Below are 14,903 nucleotides of genomic sequence, written 5' to 3'. Positions count from 1 at the left end.
TGTCTGAGTTGTGCAGTTGTGTAGCTCTAGCGCATATCTTTGCTTGATTTATCTGACCTCAGGTTGACTGAGACTTGCATCATACATCCTTGCTAGACCCTGACTGCAAGTGTGACCCTCAACAAAAACATGATTGAATGCCCGTTTTGTAAGTTGCTTTGGATTAAAGCATCACCTCAATGAAATGTAATAATCAGTCCTGCCTCTGTATTAGTGCCATGGGGAAATAATACAAGCTTTTAGCTAATGAATAGGGAATAGAAAGTCATCGTCCATCTGGTGGGGCTGGCAGATCTCACATGTGTCAAAAAAAACGAGGGAGAAACTTTATCTCCATCACTCACTGACAGCCGGCCTTTCATACAGCAGAGGCTGGAGGCTTACAGAAAAAAATGGCCTGCTCCTGACTGATGGCCATTTGGGGAATGATGCAGCAAAAAATACACTTGGTGCATATATCTTGTAAATCTTCAGCATGCACAGCTTTGCATTCGACCAGAGCAGAAGAAGCACGCATGAGATGCAGTTGGATCTCAGTTTTACATAACATGAAACTGTTCTATTTTGATACTAAACTAAAATGTACCTCACAGGAAGGAAGGCAGGAAAATGAAGGCTGTAAAGCTGAGCTGATGCCCATCATTAACTCTTGTCTCCTCGCTGAGAGAGATTTATGATGTGACAACAAAGTGCTGAGACATGTCACTCAGGTGGAAGAAAGCATGCGGCAGAAACACCAACACTGGCAGCTTTTCAAATCTTCAATCTTGGTGTAAAAAAGCAACATCTCAACTTTTACCTCAAGGCAAAAAGGTATACATTTTTCCAAACAAACACGAGGGGACAAAGACTGAATCAAGAAAATAGAGCAAAAGAACATTTTTTAGAGCAAATCAGATTTCTGTCCACCCGAGATACAAAACATTGAATGGGTCCCTTTTTGGTACCAGTACAATTCAGTATGATTCATGTACATTTTGTATCCTATTTTCTATTCTTCCAATGTAACACAATGATTTGCTACAGTACAATCAAAATCTATTTACTTCTAGGACAAATATATTTATGGAAATAATATCATTCTTTATAATCTCCTAAGATAGTCATGGTTTCCATTGAGATCATCTAATGCACAAACAACCAAATTTGGGTCTTAAAAGGAACTCGTCCATTCTCGTCTTAGGTAGTACAATTGCATATACAGTGGGGCAAAAAAGTATTTAGTCAACCACCAATTGTGCAAGTTCTCCCATTTAAAAAGATGAGAGAGGCCTGTCATTTTCATCATAGGCATACCTCAACTATGAGAGACAGAATGAAAAAAAAAAATCCAGGAAATCACATTGTAGGATTTTTAATGAATTTATTGGTAAATTCCTCGGTAAAATAAGTATTTGGTCACCTACAAACAAGCAAGATTTCTGGCTCTCACAGACCTGCAACTTCTTCTTTAAGAGGCTCCTCTGTCCTCCACTCGTTACCTGTATTAATGGCACCTTTTTGAAGTCGTTATCAGTATAAAAGACACCTGTCCACAACCTCAAACAGTCATACTCCAAACTCCACTATGGCCAAGACCAAAGAGCTGTCAAAGGAGACCAGAGACAAAATTGTAGACCTGCACCAGGCTGGGAAAACTGAATCTGCTATAGGTAAGCAACTTGGTGTGAAGAAATCAGCTGTGGGAGCAATTATTAGAAAATGGAAGACATACAAGACCACTGCTAATCTCCCTCCATCTGGGGCTCCACGCAAGATCTCACCCCGTGGGGTCAAAATGATCACAAGAACGGTGAGCGAAAATCCCAGAACCACACGGGGGGACCTAGTGAATGACCTGCAGAGAGCTGGGACCAAAGTAACAGAGGCTACCATCAGTAACACACTACGCCGCCAGGGACTTAAATCCTGCAGTTCCAGACGTGTCCCCCTGCTTAAGCCAGTACATGTCCAGGCCCGTCTGAAGTTTGCTAGAGGGCATTTGGATGATCCAGAAGAGGATTGGGAGAATGTCATATGGTCAGATGAAACCAAAATAGAACTTTTTGGTAAAAACTCAACTCGTCGTGTTTGGAGGAGAAAGAATGCAGAGTTGCATCCAAAGAACACCATACCTACTGTGAAGCATGGGGGTGGAAACATCATGCTTTGGGGCAGTTTTTCTGCAAAGGGACCAGGACGACTGATCCGTGTAAAGGAAAGAATGAATGGGGCCATGTATCGTGAGATTTTGAGTGAAAACCTCCTTCCATCAGCAAGGGCACTGAAGATGAAGCGTGGCTGGGTCTTTCAGCATGACAATGATCCCAAACACACCGCCAGGGCAACGAAGGAGTGGCTTCGTAAGAAGCATTTCAAGGTCCTGGAGTGGCCTAGCCAGTCTCCAGATCTCAACCCCATAGAAAATCTTTGGAGGGAGTTGAAAGTCCGTGTTGCCCAGCGACAGCCCCAAAACATCACTGCTTTAGAGGAGATCTGCATGGAGGAATGGGCCAAAATACCAGCAACAGTGTGTGGAAACCTTGTGAAGACTTACAGAAAACGTTTGACCTCTGTCATTGCCAACAAAGGGTATATAACAAAGTATTGAGATGAACTTTTGTTATTGACCAAATACTTATTTTCCACAATCATTTGAAAATAAATTCTTTAAAAATCCTACAATGTGATTTTCTGGATTTTTTTTTCTCATTCTGTCTCTCATAGTTGAGGTATACCTATGATAAAAATTACAGGCCTCTCTCATCTTTTTAAATGGGAGAACTTGCACAATTGGTGGCTGACTAAATACTTTTTTGCCCCACTGTATGTGCAAATAAGTTGTACAAAAAGTTTATGTATACTAAGAGAGCTGTGCAAAGTCTGCTAAATTTCCTTAAGTGATGTCAGTTTTGAAAATGACACTGATGTCCAACTCGCCCCAAACTTTGTTGAGTGAATGATTTCACATTGGCCTTGAGAGAGGTGAAGGGGAGTGCCTGTTAATGGCGTGTCCAGTTGTAAAGTCATGGCCTGCAGTCGTCCTCTCCAGGCGTTTTATTTATAGAGCAGGACAGTCTTATCTGCTTCTGTCTATTCTCCTGGCACACTCCACAGGGACGTTCCAAGTGAATGCTTTACTGAATTATTGATGAAATGTTTTAAATAAGTCATCGGGACGAGGCTGGGCTTTAACCCGTTGTCTGACAGCACAGGAGAGTTAGTTAAGTGCCATGGGGGGGAAAGGGGGAAAGTCTCCATTAGCAAAAATAACAGTTTTGACTCATTAGCACGGCATGCTGTGAGGGGGGGCAGGGGCGGGGTCAGACAGGCAGTCAGCTGACCCTCTGAGTCAGTACTGTGTGTGTGTGTGTGTGTGTGTGGCTCCCATCAACTTGCGTGAACTGTATTTTCTGAGGGACATTTTTAAAAGCCTACTTTGCTTGAATCTTTTTTTGTTTGGGCCCAAGCCTTCTTTGAAATCACAGAGACACAGAAGCATTTTATTTGGTGAAAAAAATAACTACAGTAAGATGTGTTATTTGTTTGAGTTGGAACTGGAGATTAGAAGGTATATTATATTTTCAGAGATGATAGTCAAAATGGAAATCACAGATCAATTAGAAATTTGACAACACTCAGTATTTCTCTGTCTTCACACACAAAATGATCACATAAAGGATTTATTGTTTGAGTCTATGCTTTCCAATGTATGCACAGATTCTTAGGCGTGTGACCCAGTTTGAATCAAACTTGACAAAATAAATGATGCATCTGCTGCCGTCCTCATTCCTACAATTAATTTGCATAATTTGCAGCAGGGATGCGGGTACAATAACAGTTTGAAACAAGATGACAAACTGTTTTGTCTTAGAAAAATAGATGCATCATTTGTGAGCAGCAACGCTCCTTACATGAACCATTTGTTAAAATAGGTTTTTACCACTCAGAGGGTCTTGTCATCTCTCCACAGCCTAGTCACAAAATGAATAAACTCAAAATGAATGGACTCTGAGAAAAACTCAACGACTTCTTGAGGGATATGACAGTTCTGCTGCAGTGGGCTTTAATCTGCCATCACATGATTTTGTCTGAGCTTCAGGTAGGACACAGAGCATAGTGAATACGACCAGTCAGATCAAAGCGCCGCACAAGTTCATATCATCAGAAAATAGCTCTGTCAAATTCAACTGTTATCTTTGAAAGGACAGCTGCAATCAGGGTCAAAGTTGGAATCACTTGAACTTTGAGGACAGCACTTGTGTGCCACACCAAGGGAACGGCTCCCTATAGAAAAACAAGAGTCGCTTTACCCCGATCATGTGAAGGCAGCTACAGAGATCAATAACCCCTGACTGCCACATAGCTAACAAAAGGACACACCTGGCCACACTGATGATAGAACCAAATCTCAGTATTCGAGTATCTGCATTTTTGCCATGAATTTTCTCTTTACCCAAAACAGATTTTACTTCAGACTCTTTCCCTTCTACATCAAGAAATATAAACACTCTCAGAGAAAAAACTTCAATGAGTTTAAAATACCACAGATCATCACCCCAATCTATATTCAAATCATGGCATTTCCTCTGTGTGGACATGTCAGCAGAACCTTCATGCTCCGAGGCTTAACATTGATAGCAGGAGGCTAAACGATGACTGTCACCGCTGGCATGCATGATTAACCATCGCTGCTCTTTCAGGTGTCAGATCAGATTTTCCATTGGCTGATCATTTAGATTTTTGAGACCTGTTAGACGTATTCATTCTTGGTCTGTCGTTATACTTCTTGATGTGCACTGATGTAGAGCCCCAGCCCAGGTGCAGAACAAAACAGCTTCATCTATGGGAACATTATTTAAAATTCCACATGCTTGGTGATATTAAATCATCAATATGTTTTTAAGGGTATTACTCTTCCTGGTGCACATTGTACCTCCATAACAGCAACTCCACTCTATTTTAGAGAAGAGTTTCTTTACAGTGGCAATAGACAATGTATTTTGCTTTAACTGATCCTTATAAAGTAAATGTTGGTTGTACAATGTAGAATAATGACACCACTGGCGTTGGTAGGCTTCGCTTTCACTATGCAATTTTATCTTCGATAGGGTATGATCTCCCAGGAAAATGAAGGCTACGTTTTGTGCACACAAAGGAAGCAGATACAGCTTGAGTTATTCCTATACTTATGAAGGTAACACAATAATAGTATAGAGACTTTACAGTCTGAACCAAGACAGCAGACCTTTTATTTCCTCCCACATTATCAACCGGCCTATTACTGGTAGCCCTTTTTGCTCTAAAAGCAACCAGACACAAGTGCCCTAGAAGGCAAATGAACTGAAACAACTTTGCAAAGGATCTGTTGACAAAGGAGGCAAACAGTGAAAGATATATAAAAACACATTTTCTCTAAAATATTACACCATTTATCAAACCTGCCTGCGTATTAAAACTACCAGGTGTTTCAGTCTGCCTTTATCTTAGCACTGGGGTCAGGGTTTCTACTTCAAAAATAAAAGTCAACACAAGAAGTTATAACCACAGTCTTTGTTTTGGGATCATTTTGATATGATATACTGTATGAGCATATAGGCTGTCCTGCTTGTTCGTATGAATATCAAAGGGCAGTAGAAAAAAAAGTGACCGTGTTGGGCATCAAGAGTTACAAAGTTGTTAATTGCAACTTCAATACAAATAATTATTTAACAATATTCCTATCCTCAACTTTGGTTGACAACCATAAAGGGGCTAGCAAAGAGCAGTGTGTGCAGACTAATGAACATGTATCATGAATAGCAGGAAGTGGGAATCTCTCCTTGTCCTTGGGTGTGAAAACGGCCAAACTTGGGGTAATTAGAGTCCAATTCACTGAAAGCTGGATGGATCCACAGCCTAATTGGGTTTGAAAGACCCAAAGCCTCGCTCAGTTTCTCAGCTCCACTCGAGGCTTTGTCGGGTAGAATTCGATTATCTTTGCTTTAGCACAACAACCTTTTGAAGGAGAATCAAACTGTGGTTTGGCCGCCAAAAGCAAACATAGCCACCTAACTCACAGAGGGTTTTCAGAGGATGTAGGGAACAGCATTAATTACTGCAAACAAATCCCTGGCATTACCTACCGCCTCATTAGTCTTATATGTAATACATGTTTTTCCATCAGCTCTATTTGTAGTTGCTCTGTTTATCCAGTGGCAGACCTAGCTCACAGAAAGTACATTACCAACATCATGTGTAGCTCTAGCGCATATCTTTGCTTGATTTATCTGACCTCAGGTTGACTGAGACTTGCATCATACATCCTTGCTAGACCCTGACTGCAAGTGTGACCCTCAACAAAAACATGCCTGTTTGCTATTCTGGCTACAAAATGGTGGAACAAACCCCTCAGAAAGTCTACACATCTTCCATTGCAGACTTTGACACCTTGACCAATAAAAGAAAATAAATTCCCTTTGATAGGAAGCACAGGTGTGGCTCACAATGGTTTGGCCTATTAAAAGCTGATGTACTGCACCAGCATGAATCCTGTTTCCTCATCGACAGACAGACAGACAGACAGACAGACAGACAGACAGACAGACAGACAGACAGACAGACAGACAGACAGACAGACAGACAGACAGACAGACAGACACTTTATTGATCCCAATTTGGGAATTTTTTATCATTGGAAAAGACTCTCAATGAGGATGTAATATGTATCCCCTCTTAGTTTATTAGTTGGATTTATCTTTAGAGTACGTTTCAAACAGTATCCTACATTTTTTCCATATGCAGAACTATACAGTATATGTGTACCATGATGTGTGCTTACACTGTTTGCATGTGTCCTCACAGAGCATATGGTCAGGAAAGTTCTTCTTTCATTCAAGCTTTGGGATATTTATCTGTGTCTTATTTTATAACTACAGTTTTCCACACATAAGCAATAATAAAGAACGTTAAGCTTTAAAATATCAATACATACTATGCATGCACACTAGCACACAATAAAGCAAAATAGAACCAAAAGGCCAGCCCAAAAAAACATTATTTTTTCTCTTGCTGGAGAGAAAGAAGTTAATTTTCCTCATTTGTAATCCAAAATATAGCCTGCTATAAGTGTGGCTGAGCTGTTCTTTTGAGAGGAGTAGACCATGAATGCCTCCAGTCTTCTAGTTTTGGAACAAAACCCAGAGAACCTTAGTCCTCTTCAGCCACCTGCATCTCATCAATGCCAACCAAACGAAGAGAAAAAAGAGTGAAGAGGAAGAGAAACATCTCTAATGGTGTACTGTGGCCCTCTGGTGGTCAGCTGCATTACTTTCATACTGCAGTGTTCACTGTGATCATCTCCTCTCTCTGACACAGATATGAATCACATCCATCATTTGAGAGCATTGCAGAACTTTTCCTGATTTTCAAAATGTTTACGTCGAATCAAGTCTCTGAAACGAGGTCATTATTATTATTAAGATATCGGATAAGACAGGAAGTCCCCTACCCGACAGGCTGCGAGGTCGGGCCTCCACCAGATCTGAGATGGCTCCAGTGGTTACAGTCTTTTTCATCCGGGAGCCAGAGGCAGCCGCTCCCAGTGTAGGCTTCGTCAAGGCATCATCACTGCTGGCTCTTTTCAGCTGTAACACAAACAGCAGCACAGCCTTTGAGTATCAAGTATAACAATGTTTTGTGTCAATCTTTTAATAGCTCAAATTTGTTTTATAATTATGTATGTTTGTGACTAACCCTACTGAGGCGCTGGTCTGAGGCCAGTGTGTTGGAGGATCTGGAGGTCTTCATTGGTGTGAAGGTGGTGTTGGAGGAGGATGAAGCCAAGGAGTTCTGCTTGGTCCGCTCCTGGAGTCCGGACTTAGGCAGCCCCACCTTGGTGGCGCCCGATTTCATCATGGCTGCGCGTCAGCTAACCACACCTGTCCAGAGAAGAGAGGAAAATGTTGACAAACAAACTTTTACATTTGAATCTCAAGTATTTACGTATAGTTGATGCTTGGTATTGTCTCATTTAAGGTTGCTCTCTTTAAGCACCACATTACCCCCCCTGTCTATGCCCCAGAAGCAAAAGCTGTGTTCGACTACCATTCAAATATTTGTATAAATAGTACCCTAACTATATTTTTAGCCTCATCCATTAATTCAAACAGCAACAGAACTCCTTTATTAGTCCCCTCAGCAGGGAACTGTGCAGGCACACTGCTAGTAGACTACGATAATAAATAAAGAGGCAAGCACATGTTAATAAAAGTAAATCAACAAGTACACATCCATAGTAAAAAACAAGAGGCATTGTTATAAAGAAAGTCAATGAACATTTAAAAGTATTTAAGTAATAATAATATATATAAATTGTTTGATTGTTAAGTGTTTAAAGGGATTATCTCTTTCACAATGGTGTGGCAGACTAAGATAGTAAAGGTAGTTAGGTTACCAACATTATTTAAAAGAAATAAAAAATATACATTTGCAATAGAGCTTAGGAGGGATACCACAGCTGCAGAAGAATATATAAACTACAGATGCAATTTAATTTATTTTGGAGCAAAAGCCATAACTTGCATCCTGAAGCTCTGAAACATAATATGTAAGATGAAGCCCAGACTAACAGGCAGTGCTTTATGTGAACAGGAGGCCATGTTAGCACTGCCTAGTGGTATGTTGTGGCTGTTCCAAAATAAACCAGCAAAGTGTTGCCTCTGAGGGAAGCTAAGGTCATTCCGGTAGCAGCAGCATTAAACCACTTCCTGCTGGAGGGAGGAGAGAGAACAACATCTCTTATCTGCTGATTTGTTCAGCGGCTCAGACTAACACAATCTCCAGAGATCAAGTAGTACGTGATTACAACCATAACCACAGTCATTCTTCTGAGGAATATGGTTCAAAAGCAGTACAGTAATGGCTTAATGTTCCCAGCTTCAGCAGGATGTGGTCACAAAGGCTGTTAAAAGGTGTGCATTTCATGTGTAGAAAGGAAATGTGCTCATCTGGGCAAAGAGAAACTGTAGGAAATGGAAGGAGGTAGCAGGGCACTTAACCAAGGAGAGTGAGTACTGGTAAAGAGCTCTGAAGCTCCCAGCTGACGGGCTGAGTCATTGATCAGGGAGGGGGTAACCTGATCGTCTGTCTCCCGGCACAGGGCTGCTAATGGGGATAGCCTCTAGTCTCTGCAAGCACGAAATCGACTGAACCCTGTGCATGGCTGTCTGGGAAGGCAGTTTTTCCATCTGCTCTAAACTGGAATTCTTGTCTTTATTTGCTGCAGTGACTGAAATGTGTAGTGAAACAACAGAGAGGAGGATGCTACAATACAAACCTGTATACACCTATTGTTGGCAGTGTTACAAATAATGTTATGATCTAAATGGCATTATGGACTAGTGCAGTATCCAAATCACGGTCAAATATAAGTATTGGTGGTGCTCAAAACAGTATTCAACAGGCATAATAAAAACTCCTTGTTCTGTACAGATCCATTCAAAAATGTTGTTCCAAACAGATATCTAATTTGGTACATTTTACATAGATATCTTAGTATGCTTAGTGGCGTATCTGATTGAGAACACACTGCATGCACTTTGTTTGAGAACATGCGTCTCCCTGTTTTGCCATCATATGACACGAGGACCTCTGCAGGCACGATCCTGTGACTAACTCCTGCCTGCCTGCTGGGCTGACCTACCTCTTTAGATCACTTTACAAAGATGCAGTATCACTTACTGCTTTGCTCTCAGCTTGCTCTGATCTCAGTAAATGCCAAATGAGGAAGTGAGGCAAAATTGAGGATGTCCCAGTGGATGTTATATTGATTTTTTTTTTTTTTAAATGAAAGGGAACTGAACAAAAAACTAACTTTAAACATAAACCCAGCCTTTAGAAAATGCAAACCTTCTATAGAGTAAAAGCCTTTACATGTGTAGCGTAATCTCCTTTGCTTTTGTGTGGACCACTGCAAGACTCAATTCTGCAAATATGACCTCTCAATATTCCTCTGCAGAGATATGATCCTCAGGAGCCAGAACTGTGTTCCACTTACTTTGCAATGTCCTAGTTAGAAACCAAAATGTCTTTGAGAGACAGACAGGGGGAGAACATTCACAAAGAATGAGTTGCAGCCGCAGATAGCAAAATGACTTATTCATCTCTTGCAACGGATATATGTCGGAAGGTCTGATGCACAAAAGATAATGCAAAAAATATGTCCAAAAAAGTTTCATATTATTGCATTATTTGTGTACATGTACTTAGCAATTGAGGTTAATTCATAGATCAGAGGGTTAAGAGGCAGCCTGAGTCTGAAGTCTTGTGAGGAGTGCCAAAGTCGCCTCCAATGAGGCAACTAACACAGGAAAGGGAAGTGTATGCCACTAGGATTTAACCTCATTTTATCATGTAATTTCCAAAACAACTTGAAGAGAAACTTCCTTTATTTATTTTATCCCGTGAATGCATCCTAAAATACAAGAGTTTGAGCATTCACCTGATATAAAAAAAGCTTCAGTTACCAAACAACTTTCTGACTTTGTTTGCACTGATGCTAATTTGCATGAAAAGGGGGCCAATTGTTTTCACATTACTAAGGATAACACACAATACTATATATATATATATATATATATGTATATATACACACAGTGGAGGAAATAAGTATTTGATCCCCTGCCAATTTAGTTAGTTTACCTATTTACAAAGAACTGAACATTTTTGATCATAGGTACTCTTCAACTGTGAGAGATGGAATCTAAAACAAAAATCCAGAAAATCACATTGTATGATTAATAATTAATTAGCATTTTATTGCATGACATAAGTATTTGATCACCTACCAACCAGTAAGAATTCCGGCTCTCACAGACCTGTTAGTGTTTCTTTAAGAAGCCCTCCTGTTCTCCACTCATTACCTGTATTAACTGCACCTGTTTGAACTCCTTACCTGTATAAGAAAGACCTGTCCACACACTCAATCAAACAGACTCCAACCTCTCCACAATGGCCAGAGAGCTGTGTAAGGACATCAGGGACAAAATTGTAGACCCCACATAAGGATGGGATGGGGTACAGGACAATAGGCAAGCAGCTTGGTGAGAAGGCAACAACTGTTGGCGCAATTATTAGAAAATGGAAGAAGTTCAAGATGACGGTCAATCTCCCTCGGTCTGGGGCTCCATGCAAGATCTCACCTCGTGGGGCATCAGTGATCATGAGAAGGTGAGGGATCAGCCCAGAACTACACGGCAGGACCTGGTCAATGACCTGAAAGAGCTGGGACCACAGTCTCAAAGAAAACCATTAGTAACACACCACGCCGTCATGGATTAAAATCCTGCAGCGCACGCAAGGTCCCCCTGCTCAAGCCAGCGCATGTCCTGGCCCGTCTGAAGTTTGCCAATGACTATCTGGATGATCCAGAGGAGGAATGGGAGAAGGTCATGTGGTCTGATGAGACAAAAATAGAGCTTTTTGGTCTAAACTCCACTCGCCGTGTTTGGAGGAAGAAGAAGGATGAGTACAACCCCAAGAACAGCATCCCAACCGTGAAGCATGGAGGTGGAAACGTCATTCTTTTGGGATGCTTTTCTGCAAAGGGGACAGGACGGCTGCACCGTATTGAGGGGAGGATGGATGGGGCCATGTATCGCGAGATCTTGGCCAACAACCTCCTTCCCTCAGTAAGAGCATTGAAGATGGGTCGTGGCTGGGTCTTCCAACATGACAACGACCCAAAACACACAGCCAGGGCAACTAAGGAGTGGCTCCGTAAGAAGCATCTCAAGGTCCTGGAGTGGCCTAGCCAGTCTCCAGACCTGAACCCAATAGAAAGTCTTTGGAGGGAGCTGAAAGTCCGTATTGCCCAGCGACAGCCCCGAAACCTGAAGGATCTGGAGAAGATCTGCATGGAGGAGTGGGCCGAAATCCCTGCTGCAGTGTGTGCAAACCTGGTCAAGAAATACAGGAAACATCTGATCTCTGTAATTGCAAACAAAGGTTTCTGTACCAAATACTAAGTTCTGTTTTTCTGATGTATCAAATACTTATGTCAATGCAGTAAAATGCTAATTAATTACTTAAAAATCATACAATGTGATTTTCTGGATTTTTGTTTTAGATTCCGTCTCTCACAGTTGAAGTGTACCTATGATAAAAATTACAGACTTCTGCATACTTTGTAAGTGGGAAAACCTGCTAAATCGGCAGTGTATCAAATATTTGTTCTCCCCACTGTATATTTAATTGTCAGTGCAATGAACACTGCAACATTTATGTCTTAGCACTCAGATTTGATTGTTTACAGTAGTTGAAAGAGAGTATTGGTAGTCAACTGCCCTTAACAAATGTCATTATTTTGTATTGGTACCTTTTATGTTCAGCTACATTTTGAACTACATTTAAATGTGTTTGAATAGAAGCTATTGGCATAGCGTGGTATTTCACCCTTTGAGGATGATTTTAAAATCACACAGGTTGTTTTGGTCTTATTTGTGCGGGTTTAGCGGCCTCACAAAAGCTATACCATCCCTTTGTGAATTATTTATTCATTTAGATCCCAGGGGATATTTGCTTTCATAGCTGGTAAAAGAATACTGTATACACCTAGATACAAACATAGCAAAATAGAGACACAGCAATAAACAGCCCCACATACTGACAAATAGCAACCCAGCAACCCATAGCAGCTGAACACTGGACCCGGAGTAGGAAAGGGAAATCTTCCTGTAAAGCGACCCCGCCAACGAATAGGACTAGCTTGCATGGTCTGACAAACCAAACATGTATGTTGATGATATTGTGGTTTTGAACAAGGCTGGCAAGAAGATGAATGTGGATTTTGCTTTAAATTAGAAAACCAAATATAACTGGTGGTCACCACGGTCATAAGTATTGGGTTGTCATGTGCCCTAATTATATTGCTTCCAAAAACAGGAAGACGAATGTAAAGTCTGAGTATGGCGCAGACGAGGGAGAAGGTTCTCCAGTTCTTTCTGACAGTTGATGTTTGACTGGACTGCTGAAAGGAGATAATGACTCAAGAGAAACGGTTATCATGTTGGCCTTGGATGAAATCTCTCTTTCTCTTGTGATCCAATACAAACCTGATGAAGTCAACAATTTGCTTTTTATCACACAAAGAAGATCAATAATTATTTCACTTGCTACAAGTTAAAAATCCAAAGTACTGACTCTGGCACTGTGTCACAGAGAGGGAATACCCTCTTGTATGTGTACATGACTTAGCTTCTTGACAGTTGCCACAACCACAATTGGCTTCAGAAAACACAGGGAAATCCAAGCTGTCTGGTCCTGACCGTTCTCTGAAATGAAATGCTGGTTGGCCTACAGTGAAGGACAGGCCAAGCCAACTACTCTTCAATAATTCATGTTGTGTGGATTCGGAGTGGAGGCTACCTCCCATCACTCAATAGTGTGTGTGAAAAGGAACATCCTGTCCATGCTGTTCAGCGAGGTATCTTTAAAATAGAATCAATGATCAGAAGGGACACTGCAGACATGCAAAGAAGTGTCTGTGGTATTACTTAGTCAGGCTCAGTGCATTCAGGTGTGCCTGCGATGCTTAACTGCAATCAATAACCTGTAGTATATCAACAAGAACAACATTACAAAGATTCAATGCAACACACAACAAAGCAACGTTTGAACCTATTTCTTTATACCATGGGCGTTTAAAATGTGTTAAAAATGATATTCCTGTCGACTTCCTGTCTACCAAAAGCAACAATGTGAGTGAATCAACTATGAAGCATCTCCAAAGCTCCTGACTGCAAAACATGATGTACAGTTAGAGGTTAGGTTGAATGTCACTGTGCGTCATCACATCCTCTCATGTGCTCTTTCCTGCATGGCTCATTGGGTAGCTTTAAAAAGGCCAACCTAAGCCTTATATATTATAATGTACAGTAATATAACATGAAGCTTAAGACAGCTTCCTCTGGTTAGCCACAGTTGTAAAACCTTGGAGGAATAGCTCTCCTCCTGCCTAAAATACTTCGCAGGTGCAAAGTTTAGCTTTAGCCACATTCTTTTTATTCTCAGTGGTTGACAGAAATGTGAGAAACCTGGCTAAAATACAGCACCAGCAGATGTTCTAAGTGACTTTCTTTTAACCTAGTTATATAAAGTTACTTCAGCTTTACCTATTTCAAACGTTTCCATTCATTAAACTAATTATTGATCCAAAACACTTTCATTCTCACTTCAATGCAGTAGCACAAGGTCTGAAGATAAACATACATCAATATACATCAACAAAGAGCTTAAGAAAGTTAAGCTCTTAGCATTGAGAGTCTGATGACAGATTGGTGTCAGAGAGAAGGTTTATTGTAAAGAGTGGTGCAGTTCACTCACGTGTTCTGAACTAGACGCTGTCCTAGAGCTTGCCCTATGCATGCATGCCCCAAAGCAGAACAACAGACCAAAATATTCGTCCTCTGCTGAGCTCTATGCAGAGATTCTGTAGGAGAAATGTAAGGTTCAGAAGCAATGGCTGAATACAGCAGTCAGGATGAGGAAGTACTGCAGGCTGCCAACCGCTGTGCTGTATGAGCCATCCACTCTTTCGCTCTCTCTCATGCAAAGAGGAAGAGAGGGACAGAGTCTCAGCCATGGCATGTTTTTCTCCTCTCACACTTTTTCCAGACTTTTTTCTTACTCCTGAAGAACACACAGTAAGGGAGAATGGACCATGAGGAGGAGGAAGAGTTATTCAACATATGGCTTTGAGAACACTGAGCCATGAATAAGGGTAACTGTTTTTAAAATAATCACAGAGCCCTTCACCGTTTTGTTAGAAATGCAGGTGTCTGCACTTTGTTCTCAAAACAGTGGATTGAAATCTGATTTAACCTGGCACCATGTGTGTTTATGGCTTGTGGCTGAGACAGAACTCTGTTCAACTGTGTTCTTAGTTT

General features: G+C 41.1%; 1 protein-coding gene across 4 annotated transcripts in view; it reads right to left on the bottom strand.

The window, feature by feature from the left end:
* specc1 (sperm antigen with calponin homology and coiled-coil domains 1) overlaps positions 1-14,903 on the bottom strand; it is a 74,746-nt gene that overhangs the window by 50,531 nt on the left and 9,312 nt on the right. Inside the window, exons 1-3 of one of the 4 annotated variants that reach the window (XM_063894532.1) lie at positions 14,341-14,439; positions 7,714-7,898; positions 7,469-7,604 (exon numbers count right to left, since the gene is read on the bottom strand). In XM_063894532.1, coding sequence (XP_063750602.1) covers positions 7,469-7,604; positions 7,714-7,875 — 298 coding nt within the window. In that variant the 5' untranslated portion in view covers positions 7,876-7,898; positions 14,341-14,439. Of the gene's footprint in view, positions 1-7,468; positions 7,605-7,713; positions 7,899-10,912; positions 11,025-14,340; positions 14,440-14,903 lie in introns of those variants that run through there. The other 3 variants (XM_063894533.1, XM_063894531.1, XM_063894535.1) reach the window with 3 other exon arrangements.

This window comes from Eleginops maclovinus, chromosome 11 (genome assembly GCF_036324505.1).
Source record: "Eleginops maclovinus isolate JMC-PN-2008 ecotype Puerto Natales chromosome 11, JC_Emac_rtc_rv5, whole genome shotgun sequence".
Lineage (NCBI taxonomy): Eukaryota > Metazoa > Chordata > Actinopteri > Perciformes > Eleginopidae > Eleginops > Eleginops maclovinus.
The sequence above is the reverse complement of the archived record's forward strand: the minus strand, read 5'-3'. Positions and strand labels throughout refer to the sequence as shown.